Below are 13,930 nucleotides of genomic sequence, written 5' to 3'. Positions count from 1 at the left end.
GCTTGATTGACACGAAGGGTTTCGCGCTGGCTCGGAACGTCCGGAGAGTTAAACATTTACAATGCGCTCAGTTGCCCGAGGCCAATCGCTGGTGCGCGCTTGTATTCAATCTGGAATCAATTAGTGAATTATCGCACCGCAGACGAATGCAAGGCGCACCATGCGCTACCCAAAAGCCATGGAGCTGTTGAGGACATCCCTGCCCCTCACGCAGTGTGGCGAGAAGGGGTTGGTCGAAGGGGCTCCGGATGGCACGCGTCTGTCAGTGTTTATCTTGTATCCGAGTGAGGCCGCTGGCCGGCCGGCGACAGAGCGGGTTCGACAGATGGCCACCGCAGCAGGACCGGGCGCGCGTGTTAGTGTTTCATCTGGCTGGTGTTGGTGAAGGGCACCAGGAAGGGGTTGCTCTGCAGGCCATGTGGGACCACTTCAGGGATTTCGGTCTGCGTGGCGACGGAAGCCGAATATATCTGTGGTATTCCGGACGGCCTACCTGACAGAGCAGCGAGCGCAGGACCGCCCATAGCTAAGTCAACGTCATGGATGTTGCCAGTTACATTGCTTATTTCATACTCTTCCCAAAGTATTCAAACTGCTTAGTCTTTGTACAATATTTACTTGCTTCTAATACGCCCACGCGTTGTACCGGGAGCTTCACGAAAAAGGACGCATCTTCTCTCGTTATAGAGTTCCTTAAACGAAATGACAGCACTCTTCCATGACTTGTTTGAAGGCCATCTCAATGGCGTTTTGTGTGATACGTTAACCATTTTCAAGAGGCCGTGTTACCGTGTACGGCACATAAAAAACCAAAAGTAGTAAAATGAATTCCGAATGGAAATCGATCGTCAAAACTGAAAGGAACACACTACCAAGAAAACTTATTGTGTCCCATATCCAGTAGTTAAACGTAGAGCAGACTTGAAACCCGGCTGGTGAAATTAGCCTATAGAAACGAGCCAAAAGAGCCCCGGCTGAGGTCGCAAAAGCAAGAGCCTTGCTGTGGAGCCCCTCCATCTCAGAAAGTGTTTCTTTTGGCTCCGGCAGGAGACAAACTGTAGCAAAGCCACTGCCAAACCAAGCTGCAACAAAACCAGTCGGAAGGCAGGACAAGAGCCCAAGCTGATCCCATATGCATCAGAAGCTCTCACCAGCTGATTATGACGCGCATGCGCACCACAGTGCCTGCTTCTTCCCCCAGTGCGAATGTAACCGCTCAGCCATCGACCAGATTTGATTTAAAGATGAGGTCCAACTTCAGTTAGGCAGTGAAGTCAATAACCAACACTATCATTTTTGGTCTGCCGAAGTTCCCGCAGAAGTTCGCGAAGCACCGCTGCTCAGCGAACAGCAAAGCACCACTGCGCGGGAGAAGCGAAGCACTGCCGCGCAGTGACAAGCGAAGCAGCACTGCGCGGCGATAAGCGCATCGCCTGGTGTGCCATCAACGGTCGAGGCGTTATTGACTCCTTCTGGTTTCAGGATAGCTGAGGAGTTTTAATGACGGCAACAGCCGATCGGTGTAAGGCGTTCCTTAACCAGTCTTGATTGTCTTTAAAGGAAGTCCGCGGTAAAAATCTGTCACGCCAGTGTCTTCAGCAATTCAGCGCGAACACTTTATGTGGTTAAGAAAGCGGGACAGTGAGCTATATAGCAATTTTGACCAAGACATAGTTCATCGGAGGAGCCAAACAGCTGGCTGGCACATTCCTCCAACTAAAGCGCCCCGAATTTTTTCGATGTGTATATTTAAATTCATTGGTGTACACACGGAGCCCCAAAACTAGCTAAGACCTGAAATAGTATATCAGAATGACCATAAGACCCAGAAAGCCAGAGATGTATCTTAATTTTAGCAGCGGAGGATCGGGGGGCACAGAGCCTGAAGGAGGTTGCGGCCTCATGGAACACGTGCTGCACTTTCCACGCTAAGAGGGATGTGGAGAGCTCAACGGTCAGATATAAAATAGCATGGAATGCTCTTTGCATCGACGCATCATCCGTCTTGATACGCAAACAAATGTCTGAATAGGAACGATCTGCATTCATTTATTTTTTTCTGGAACGCCTGGCATTACCCACAGCATTATGAAGCAGCACAACTCCGTGATTCGAATAGCAGGCAGATTTCTTTACGGACCGCAGTGGAGACGGAACATGCTGTGATACAGAGGGGCTTGACTTTAGTTTCCAATGCTTCTCTCCGCCCGAACATTTTTAGAAGAGAACTCAGTTTGCTACCAAAAAGAACTGCACAAAAACAAGAAAACGCTCGTGATTATGACCACGAGTGATCATAAGCCCAGCTTAAGATGTCGAGTACTGTCAATATAATTAATATTCGCACTGTAACGTCGTTTTACCACTACCTCCTAGCATACTAAGGGTCATTAACTCGGCATCAAATCTCTGAACTCACAACGCTAATGTGAGTGCTCATGCGCACATAGGAATACTCATGATTTATTTGTGCCTTTCACTCAATGGGTGTTACCAGTGCGGAACGGCGAGGCGGAGCGGCTCCCCTACTTTTCCCAGGAGGCGTTTTTGTCCCCCATCGTTCGCGCAGAATGCACGTTTTCCACGTTTTCTCACTCAAAATTATATTATCATGTGACATTGTCCGCCGAGATTCAAGTTATAACCCAATGCTGAGTTATTCCCAATCTAGGATACGTGGTTGCACCCATGCTCTCACTAATTTGAAAACACTATTTTGAGGAAGATATGAACACGGTCCGTTAGGCTTCCCGACTTGGGAGATATCGAGCTCCTCTTCTTTTCTGTATTCCCCTTGGAAGCTTCAAAGAACTGACAGAAAAGACTTTGCGTGCAATTACCTCGGTAGACAAAATAAACTTTTCGCGTGCATTGCCAGCGTGAAAGCTGGTTTCCACACAGGCAATGCACGCGAAAAACCCACGGCGTATATTGATCAAACTTTATCCTTAAGCAAGGCATGCATTTTGGCCTAGGCTCTTCCCGGGCACAACGTGTCCAAATTTGGCCGACCTGGGCACACTGTGAAATATGAAATGTGGAAGCAGAGACGGAGACGATGGTAGCAAGATTCGTTGTTTTCATGAATGCTGAACAAATTCTCGTTCAGTCTGGGTTTCGGTGCACGACGGAGTTTTTCCTTGCATGCAGTTCCCTGACCTTAGTCCCCGTCCACAGGTGTGGTTTCAAAACCGGCGGGCAAAGTTCCGGAAACAGGAACGCATGAACCAGCAGAAACAGGCGGTCAACAACAACAACACGGGAGACGCGGGCGCAGGCGGCCAGGCGAACAAAACGGATGGCAAGCCACCGACTGGACAGAGCAAGGACACGAAACCGACTCCGCCCGGTCAGGAGCTGGACTCCAAACCACACCCTCCAGGTACGTCCCGTCCGCCTTACCGTGGTACCAGACCGGGGTGTCGGTGGACCTGGGTGCATCCCTGCGTGGTACACCCTGAGCTGCGTTCTGTGTCACTGGACCTTTTAACCTCCGCGTGGTACACCCGTGTCCCGTGCCAGTGGACCTGTTAACCCCTGCGTGGTGCACACCGGACGGCTGCGTTCTGTGGTACTGGACCTGTTAACATCCGCGTGGCACACCCGTGTCCCCTGTGTTTGAACCTGTTTACTCCTGCGTGGTGCACCAGACCGTGTCCTGCGCCACCAGACCTGTTTGGCCACATACCGCGCGCCACTGAGCTGAGTCGCTAGGTTTGTCCACTCCTGCACGGCCGAGCCCGGGCTGGAGACAGCACCGGCGGACCTGTTTACTCCCGGGTGTCGCCGGCGTGGCCGTCGCCCGGCTCCTGGGGCAGACGCTAACCCAGATCAATGGCGCCGGCCGGGCAATTTCCAAGATTAAACGTGGCCGTCAGAGCGGCCCGGCCGCCGACTGTTCCCGCGGTCGATTCGAGGACGGGCCGCCCCGACCTGGGACGGGACTCCCCGACCTGGGGCGGGACTCCCGACCTGGGGCGTGCCAGGTCCGCGCGGCCGGACAAGCTGTCCCCGATCGGCCGCTGCCGCTCCGAGGCGGGCTCCTTTGGCTGGTCAATCCGACGCGTCGAAGGTGTTTTGTCAGTACATTTTAATGCTGTACATGGAATGCAGTAACAAAGTTATTGTACAAATGATCTTAAGAATGACAGTGATGTACTGGTCGAACCAAAGACGAGGTACAAAGCCGTCACTTCAATAGCGGGAACTCATTAACAATTTTATTGGTGGCATTTAACATTTAATGTGGATATCAAAAACGCTAATGCTCATCAGTGTTTTAAATAAAAAAAATGCAATAGCACTCTAAACGGGTCACTCGACAAGCGAGGAAAATGCCAGGTTAATCATGTGCTGTGGAATACAATATGCCTTCTAGCGTGTGATGAAATTACAAATGGATTTTGAATTTTTTATACCAAAGATTGTTTTACGAGAGGGTGGAAAAATGATATTTCAATAGCGCGGGCGCAATCATGTAATGATCACGCGAAATGCTGCCTTCGGTTCGAAAAGATATGGTATGCCTAAAACATATGTAGTCGTGAAGGTATCTTTTAAATTAAGATGAGAATGAGGCAGCTGTTACCTTCGTCTATGCATGTTTGATATCAGACTGAGACATCTTGTGTTTTTACATACCACAGCATAAAATATCACTCTTTACTCGAGCATGCTCAGTATTAAAACCTTGACGACTGACAGTTATACATATTCTTTTTTGGCAATTAGGAGTTTTGGGAGTGTCATTTTGATTCTTCTTCGTTATAAATAGATGTAATCATTGATATAATAGAACAAACGAACAGCGTACATTCACGGGAGTACCTGAATTAGGAGGCAACAATATTATGTGGCAGAACCTCGCGCCAATCCGAGTCCCGAAGGGCCGCACATTTCACCCGTTGATGGATTTCCATGTTTGTTTCAGTTTCGTCCCCGGATGTCAACAAGTGGGCCCCTGTGGCGGGCAGCTCCAACAGTCCATCCCCGCACCAGGTGGCGCCTCCGCCACCACCGCCTCCGCCGCCTCCGCCGCCGCCGCCGCCCCGGTCTGGCCAGAACACGCCGCCGCCACTCAGCACCGCCAGTCACGTGTACGGCCCGCCGCCGCCGCAGAGTGCCCTGCCCGGCGGACCCTTCTCCAGCCTGCTGAACTCGGCCGCGCCCTACCTGCTGGGCGGCGAGACGCGGGCACTGACCCACCACCACCTGTTCTGAGCGGCGAGGCTGGGATCGGCCCGTCACCGTCTCCTCTGATTAGCGGGACTGCGAACTGAACTACCATCTTTTCTTCTGAGCGACTGTCTGTTCCGAGCGACGAAAACAGGTAACTGACCCACCACCGTCTCTTCTGAGCAGCGAGAGCCGAAGACTGACCCACCATCGTCTCTTCTGTGCGTCCCTCTCTTCTGAGCGACGAGACCTGGGCACTGACCCACTACCGTCTCTTCTGAGCGGCGAGACGCCTAAGGCCGTTGGGGAACCCGCAGTCATGCACCGGCGGTCAACTGGCGGGAAGCCGGTCTAGAGCGAGACCCGTCGAATGCGGGAACCATCGCTGGTCATGTACGGACCGCTGGAAGGCTCCGAATGGGGTCGGCAGAGACATCTAGCGGGCGGGAGCGCCGTCCGTGCCACGGCGCCCTCTGTGTTCTCGATCTCGGGGAGGAGAAAGGTGGCGCGCCTGGCGGAATAGGACGCGTACAGAGGCGTGCGCGTGGTGGACGACGAAGCCACGCAACGCGGGATGACATCAGGGATCCGAGAGTCACCTGCCATGAAACGCCGTCAGCCGCCCTAGCGCTGTTCCAGGCGTTTCCAAGCTCCACATGTCCGAGTGTGAGCCAGTTGTCATCGAGTATGCTGCTGAGTTTGAGTGAGGTGGTCGTTGCCGGCGTGACGCAGGGCGTGCTGCGTCGCGGCGGGTCGTTACTCGTGTGACATGACCCATATTTTCGGGATCATATCACTTAATGTGTGTCCAAACCGTCTTAATTTGTTGTGGGCCTTGTTTCCTGTGTCGTGTGACACGCTCGTTTGACCGTGTCATTCGACACTCCCACCCATGCCGGTGTCGCATGCCTGACGCATGAACGATATCGTGACGCAAATATGAGACTTTCCGTGTCGTGTCACTGAAGGTGCGCTCGTGTCGCGCCGCACACGCATCGATTGCGCATCGACTGCACGATGCCCACGCCGAGGCTGCTCTCCCGTGAGGCAGGCATGACCGAGACAAGTAGCGCGTGTGACAGCGTCGTGCACGTGCACGCCGTACGTGTGACAGTGTCGTGCACGTGCACCCGTGCACCATATCGCGTGCGTGACTGGATGCTCTAGACGCGGCTCCGGTTGTCTGGCGTGGTTTAGCGGAGGTGAACAGGCGATCGCGTTATCAAATTCGTGGTGATGAGAGCTGTTGTGGACTGTGGACAGCCAACAACTGCCGCTCCACTGCTCCACTGTAACGATGTCTCTGTGGCGTGTTGGTGTTAACTGTGAATCGATGTCCGAAAACCGTAAGTGGCCTCCTGGCCAAATGTTTATATGTAAAACCTACTTAACATCATGTAAAAATACATGTAGTAATACGAATTTATCGGTGTGGACGATGCCACTAACTCCCAGGCGAATAGCCTACGTAAGGCATTTCCCTTCAATACTTTCAGCACCAAGCTCCAAAGCTGATTCACGCAACACCAGAGCTCCTTCAGCACCGAATTCACATCCGTCGCTCCCGGGATAAGACCATCTATCTATGGAAAGAGAAGAAACCGTGAAAAATCAAACGATCAACAAACAAACGAAACATTTAATATTAAGACATTAAAGCAAACAAAGGGCTTCAAGAACATGGGCTAATGATCCCATTATTCTTGATATTTCAACAGCGGCCGGGCGAGAGAGTCACAGAAGCCCAGCTTTTGTGTGGCGTAGCTTTCCAGCCGCTTAACGCCAGATGGTATAATTTCATTCATCGGTTTTCAAATGTTTCCACCCGCTTTGGAAACCTCAAGGCGCTTGGCTTTAAAGGTCGTCAGTGGCGATCTCTTCCTCGTGGTCACAGCGCCGCACGCCGCATTCCTCCAGTACCCGGCGGCATAGGTATGTTTGTCGTAGAACACGCGTCATAAGGTACCTCCTTACATTAGTGTTTATAAGGGATCTTTTCACAGAGCATACAGTGACGCTTTTTTATAAAATCCATTCAGGCCAGGCCGTTCAAGGTCCGGCCAGGTCAAATGTACCAAAACGACAAACTCTTCACAACAGTGCTGTTCCTTCCATGACTTGGTTCCAAAATACTAGGTCACAATTACTTGCATTTAATGCAGGTTGACAAGCTCTATGCAGTGTCGTTGGGTGAGGCCAGCTCCCACAAGGTCGCAACCGACATCTAACCCGTGTGGCCTGATCTGACATATCACGCTTCACACCCGCTGATTGGTTTCTACAGGCATATGACTCCGTCCGCCAGTAGGTACGCAGAACGACGTCCCCACCATCGGAGCACACATAGTTTTGAAGATAGAAAATGCATCTAAATTCACAATATTTACCGAAGTGCCCAGGGTCATTCCATAACAAATAGCCTATATTGGTGTTCACTGGCACTTATTTGAAGCGGATCTTGAAATCTATGATTCAGACTCATGCTTTCCGCTTAGTTCAAACAGACAGAGAGTTTTTTGGGTGGTAAAGAAGAAGATAGCACCCTTCTAATCCTCGCCACATCAGGTGAACTAAACAACGTAAGAACGGCGAAGGTATCTCTGCGACCCAACGGCGATGTAAAGACGAAAGTGATTTAAACAGCGTGCTTGCCCCCATCTTAGGAAAGCTCCGTCGCCCGTGCCGAGGGCGGATCCCGGGGGTGGCAAAGGGGCAATGGTCCCCTTCTCCTAAGATCGTGAAACCATGATTCGGCCCTCCCCTCCTTAAATAATGGCCGAACATATGCTGTTATGTGCATGCTACGTCAAGTTTCAGCAATTAAATGCACGACAGTTACGGGTCTAACAGAAACAGTTCATTGCTAGTGGATGGTTACCCCTTACCACATTGAAGTCTTGACAAATAACCTACACGCTTTTCTATTTACTGGGTCCCCCAGTGACCCGTTAACTTCACCATCACATCCAGCCTACCGGTCACAGGTCGTCCTGCTCCCCGCACGCAGCCGTTCCACACACGACACAGCGACCTGAGCCCAAGTCACAAAGCCACCCGGCGTCGTGACTTGGGCTCCATTTATGGGACACGACGCCACCCGACGTCGTGTCCCATAAATGGACATATATATATATATATATATATATATATATATATATATATATGTGTGTGTGTGTGTGTGTGTGTGTGTATATTACGCACATATCTCTGGAACATACGAAGGCAATGTCGTCTGAGCCTTGTTTTTATTCGCTTTCTGTGGCTGTCAAGCAGTACTCTAAGCACCTCTACCCGTAGAAACTCAGCCACAGCAAATTGCGTGGCTTAAAATTAAACGGTGCTGGGAGCGATCACTTAACATCGCCCGTAGTCCATGCAAATACACCGACTTTTGCGTTTTGGTCAATAAATTGATTTCCCTTGGGGTACCCTGGGTGTAAGGCATTTGAGCACTTTCATCTCCTTTGTTAAAGGCAATGTTTAACATTTGAAGATATTGAAACAAGCATTAGATATGACAAAACAGACTTCTTTATAACTATTGGTGCACTTTTAAACAGAGGACTGTTCTAGAACAAGGCAGTTTCTTTGTTTAGTAAATGTGCCCCTAAATACGACGTTGTTTGATTACGTCATCGCACCTTGCACAACATTGATTAAGAGCCAGTTGACGGCCGTTATATCTGGAGATTGTGCTCACGAACGTCAGATATTAACGACTCGATCGACATATTTTTGTTGGCCATAATCGCCGCATGACTTATGGAATGGCGGATTTCAAATGAAGTTATCATGGCGTCATGTGTGCCAAGGTGACCTGAAATACGTTCCCCATCTTCGCGGTCATGTAGCCCAGGAACTACAGTAGTTTAGGTCTTATGAAGGACGGAGCTGTGAACTGCACCAAATTATCTTTAAGATGACTGTTTCAGCTCAAAACCCCATAAGAATAGGAAACATTCCCCTTAAATCCACCTTTGTTACCTCAGGACTCGCAATAATTGGACTCTAGAGCGGGCGTGAGGTCTTCAGGCCCGTGTCATGAACAACCATTTGTCAAAGTTTTGGGTTAATCGAAGGATGCTGTGCTGTGCAACTTTGTGTTTCGCGAACAATTTATTGTTGGTAGAAAGATCGTGCACTGGGCTATATATGTCCATAACCAAACAGCCACATTTCAGGTTTCAAAAAATTCCTAATCTACTGCCTCTGTCAATTTAATGCTAGTATGACGGAATAACCTTCGCCCGATTCGCCGTTTTCATAACACGGACTGCTGGGAGAGGTTGATGCAATCCCTGGAGCTTCCAGACTTATAAAAATGGACTAGAAAAAGGAGTGGAATGGTGTTAACAAAATATCGTGATTGATGCCACTTTTCAAGCTTTCATGTCAATAACTGACCCCATTATGACAGGTACAACGTGAAAGTCTTCTGAAAATCGTATTTTTCAGTTGAACAGTATCTGATCTACGAAACCATGTCTTTTAGCGACAAGAAATTTGAACAGATGTGCTTATTCAATTTATAGTAAAATGGCTTATTTTAATGTGTACTTTTAGCATACATTTATGGCACATGACTCCTTAGACCAAACGATGTCGGCCCACCGCGCGCATTCCGCGGCATCGTTGGTTGCCGTCGGCCGGCCCGCTTGGGCAGTAGCTTGCTGTGCAGTGCTCCACAAAAACCGCCACTGCTCCGGAACCTGAAGTGCTAAGAACACGTTTTTCTGTGTCAGGGCACGCACGATACATGCCCCATAAGCTTCTAAAAACTGGTTGTAATTGCAAAACGTTCCGGAGAGGTATCCTAAATCCGCAATGAGGTGTGTGTGCATCATCCACCCTCCCCCTTTCAACCTATCAGTGTGAGGGTAAAGGGAACTTTGCCTTAACACGCGCCCGGGTGGCCGGCTAAATACCCTTCACTCGGGTGGGGTGGGGTCAATTTGACCCCCCAAGATCTCGGGAACTAAAAAAGCTAGATACACCAAATTTACAGGATGCCTTGACCTGTACGTGAACTCACTTAGGTCAAGGTCATGACCTTCGGGTCAAAAAAGGCCAAAAAGATCAAGTTCCAGGTGGGTCTCCAAAGTGCCCCCAGAACCTAGATAACCGTTTCTAAGCAAAAGACCACATGCTAATTTAAGGTCAGTGACCTTGTTTGACCTTTTAAAGGTCAAGGTGACAAAAATAATACAAGATTGCTTTGAGTTTTGCATCTGACCAAGCGACAAAGATTACGCTCGGCAGTATGTCTCTAAAACCAAATGTTGACCTGGATCATTTTAGGTCAATGGCCTATTCTAAACTCTAAGAACTCCATGGATGATGTATAATGCGGTTCCTGCTATCAATAAACTCGAAATGAGCACCAGAAACTATCCCATCCAGCAAGCCCTAGAGCAACAAAACAGGTTAGTTTGACCTTGGTGTAATCTTCATATCTGTCCATAGGTCAATGTAATATGCCCATTCAACTGCTATGCTGCCTAAGAAAACATCTCAGAGATGTATGGCTTCGTCTAACACTGCGTTGTCGGATCAGATTGAAGGATTCCCTAGAAATTGCCCTCGTTGAAACCATGGCCTGACTTTGACCTGCCAAAGGTTAGCAACCTTACAAGATGCATCTAAATTTTTGATTCAAAACGATCCGCTATTTAATTGTCTACAGCTATGCAAAGTTTGGCGCGGCTGCGCCGTGCCGTTCGAGAGCCACTCTGGAAAAACCTTTCGGGGGGGAGGGGAGGGGGTCAGTTTGACCCCCCACCCGAGCGCGTGTTAAGAAATGTAAATTCGATTGAGGTTTATATAACTTGATGATGCACTACATGATAACAAGAACAGATGGTTACATTTTAGCATTTCAAGCTGTTGGGTATGCTCTATCCCTGGACAGATAATGCTACATAAGTGCTCCTGTTCCTATTCCTGCTCCCATAAGTGCTCCTATTCCTGCTCCAATCTTTTTTTAGGTTGAAACTTTGTGGTACATCGTGCACTGTAAACATAAAAACCTTAATAGCTCCCATGGGCTAAGACAAAGCAACAGTTTTCAGGAGTCAGAAAGGTAGACCATTTGAGGAACACTGTCCATGGCTGAATGCGACTATGTTGGCGTCTCGGTTTTTCTTAGGCTATCCACCTTCACATGATGAGTATTCCAGAAATCCTGATGAAAGCGTCACGTCAATGATCAGAGGTTAAATATGCCCGACGTCACGATGAATAGGTCTGTTTATATGCATCACTTTCATGTTATGCTTTAAAACAATCGCGAATACCTTTCCTACTGTGTTTTTTGTCGATATGTGCCGTGCGCCATGTGCCGCTGCTGAGGCGAAGTCATAGCAGTGAAGCGAACCAGGCCAACCGTTAATACAGCGCCTTGAGTAACCACGATTATGGCTACCTCATCATTTGTACAGCGTGTGGTGTCTTTGGTGAAGCGCTGATACGCTGGTCTTTGAGTTTCTTTGTGACGTCAGTTTCCGTCAAATGGTCGTCAAATGGTGGGTAGGCTGGTCAAACTTGGTTACAGTGACTTTTGTTGAACGTTGGAGGTCAAAATGCTTAAAGTTCCAAACAGCGTAGGGACGGCGTGAGAGCACCATCATGGTAAAAGTCCTTGGGAAATTTATTTTCAGATTGGAGGTTCACGAATACCGCCTACCTTATCTAGGGGAAAGACGCTGAGCTCATTATCCAGGGGCACTGGGTACGGGTCGCAGGATGGGAACGCTGTTTGGCCCGACTGGCATAGAAACGTCAGCCGGCATCCGGCCAACGATGGCCGACCCAGGCCGGGGGCGGCCGCTTCGCAATATTGTGCGGCACCCAACGATGACCGACCCAGGCCAGGGGTGGCCGCTTCACAATATTGTGCGGCACCCAACGATGGCCGGCCCAGGCCAGCGCGGCCGCTTCGCAGTATTGTGCGGCACGTGTAACAACCCTTAGTTCTGTGTGGTGAAAAGACGGAGGCAAAATTATTTTTGGCAGTGCGGCACAAAGTGGACGACGTTAAACGATTGCATGAAATAAATCTCCGGCACTCTTCATTTTGCAGTGGACCAGTGGACTATTTCTCAACCGATATAACTCAAAAGCTTTTTCAGAATATTTATCTAGGCTGCACAGAGATGACACCATTTCCAAATGGAAATGGGTTCCCAACTCTAAATCGAAATTGGCGAATCGAAATGAGTCGCCAACTTGTAAAAACATGACCGAGCCATGTATGTCTGATAATTTTCAACATTCAGTCAAAACTGATGAGTGATACAAATTATTTAGCGCAGTTTTGAGCGTACGCGTTCGCAAATCTTTGCGGCAAAAGTCTCGATGCTGGGTATTGCAGTCTCCGCCGTCCGCGAAGCGTCAACTCGCTGCTTATATTAATACACGTATACACGTTGTCGTGGACAACGTGTATACAACAATTATGACACACTTAAAAGAAGTACATTTAAACGCTTTAGGACTTTACATCGCCCATTTAGAAGGTAGTCCGGCTGTTTATTTCACTTGTGCGGTTTCTAAATTATCATTAATAACGGACTGGCCTTTGGTACACACCGCAACACCGCAAAGTAGCGCTGGAATCTAGTGGTGGAATTGGAAGAGTGAAGGTATAATATTTATTTTTCGTGTTGCTTAACTATTATCTGTCCGAAGGTAAGTCTTAAAGTTGTACAAATACGCCTAGCCTCATCTTTGAAAGGTACGGATTAGTTTTGCTAGACATTCGGAATGATTATTTTACAACGGTCATTCGCGCGCACAGCATCCTCTGCCTGGTGTCACTTGCAGTGGCCAACGCTGTTTGGTTTTACGGAAATTGCGGTCCAGGCAATCGCTGTTCTTGCTCCGGAAATGGCGGGCGCTCAGGCTCAAACAATTGTCTAGCGTTTCACTAGTCGATTCTGTAAAAGAGTAGACGTTCTCAGACACACATGCGATGGTCTCGTTCCTTTTTTAACTCATGTCGACCAGCTCTATTCAACGCCATTGAGACCCTTTTCCTCTTCTGAAAAAGGAGCCCCCTTGATTAGAACACTAGGGGGCACATTATTGTACCCGATCAAGGGCTGAAGGGCCATTCCGTCCCACCGCAGGTTGTCTTCCGGTTGCCATTCTGCCGACACGGGGCGTGATCCCCTGACCGATCCGGAGGCGGAGGCTTAGATGAATAAATAATATCCCATCGGTCCCCTCACTAACGCGGGAGGCCTTCTGACCCGCACCGGTACCGCAACCCCGAAACGACGAAGGAGTTCTCATTGGCGCAACAACATCCCTGATAGGCGCAAGTGGTCCAATAATAGGCACAAGGACTCCAGTTCGGCTTAACGGGCCATTGCTGGAATTGGGCTGGGGGCCCACCGTTCGGTACTGGAGGCCTGACGGACACAGGACCCTTCCTTTGCCTCAATGTGAACGATCATCGCAAGCTTATGTTTCCTCTCATTGTCAAAGGACCACGATCAACGCAAGAGGCTCTCTGTCATTCTGGGTCCCGTCCCGTTTCTGCTGAGCAAATCTTTCTTGACAACTCTGGACCCTGGCCACCCTTGCTGACACAGAATATTCTGTAAGCACTGTGGGACACTGAGCGATACAGAAGCCCCACTTTTTGTGGGGTTCTCGACCGATATAACTCGCGGTCCCGGCCGTGTCCCACTTGAAAATGGCCTAGAGCTCAAACCAACATGGGAGCCGACTATTCGGTGCTGGGGACCTCTGG

General features: G+C 49.3%; 1 protein-coding gene across 1 annotated transcript in view; it reads left to right on the top strand.

The window, feature by feature from the left end:
- Window positions 1-6,205, top strand: part of LOC119091759 (paired mesoderm homeobox protein 2A) — a 36,120-nt gene extending 29,915 nt beyond the window's left edge. Inside the window, exons 3-4 of the mRNA XM_037214626.1 lie at window positions 3,178-3,382; window positions 4,931-6,205. Of these exons, the coding sequence (XP_037070521.1) occupies window positions 3,178-3,382; window positions 4,931-5,220 (495 nt within the window). The 3' untranslated portion in view covers window positions 5,221-6,205. The remainder of the gene's footprint in view (window positions 1-3,177; window positions 3,383-4,930) is intronic.
- Window positions 6,206-13,930: the final 7,725 nt, after the last annotated feature.

The sequence above is a fragment of the Pollicipes pollicipes genome, unplaced genomic scaffold (genome assembly GCF_011947565.3).
Source record: "Pollicipes pollicipes isolate AB1234 unplaced genomic scaffold, Ppol_2.1 Scaffold_3447;HRSCAF=4054_pilon_pilon_pilon, whole genome shotgun sequence".
Taxonomy (NCBI): domain Eukaryota; kingdom Metazoa; phylum Arthropoda; class Thecostraca; order Pollicipedomorpha; family Pollicipedidae; genus Pollicipes; species Pollicipes pollicipes.
This window is presented reverse-complemented; position numbering and strand designations above follow the sequence as displayed.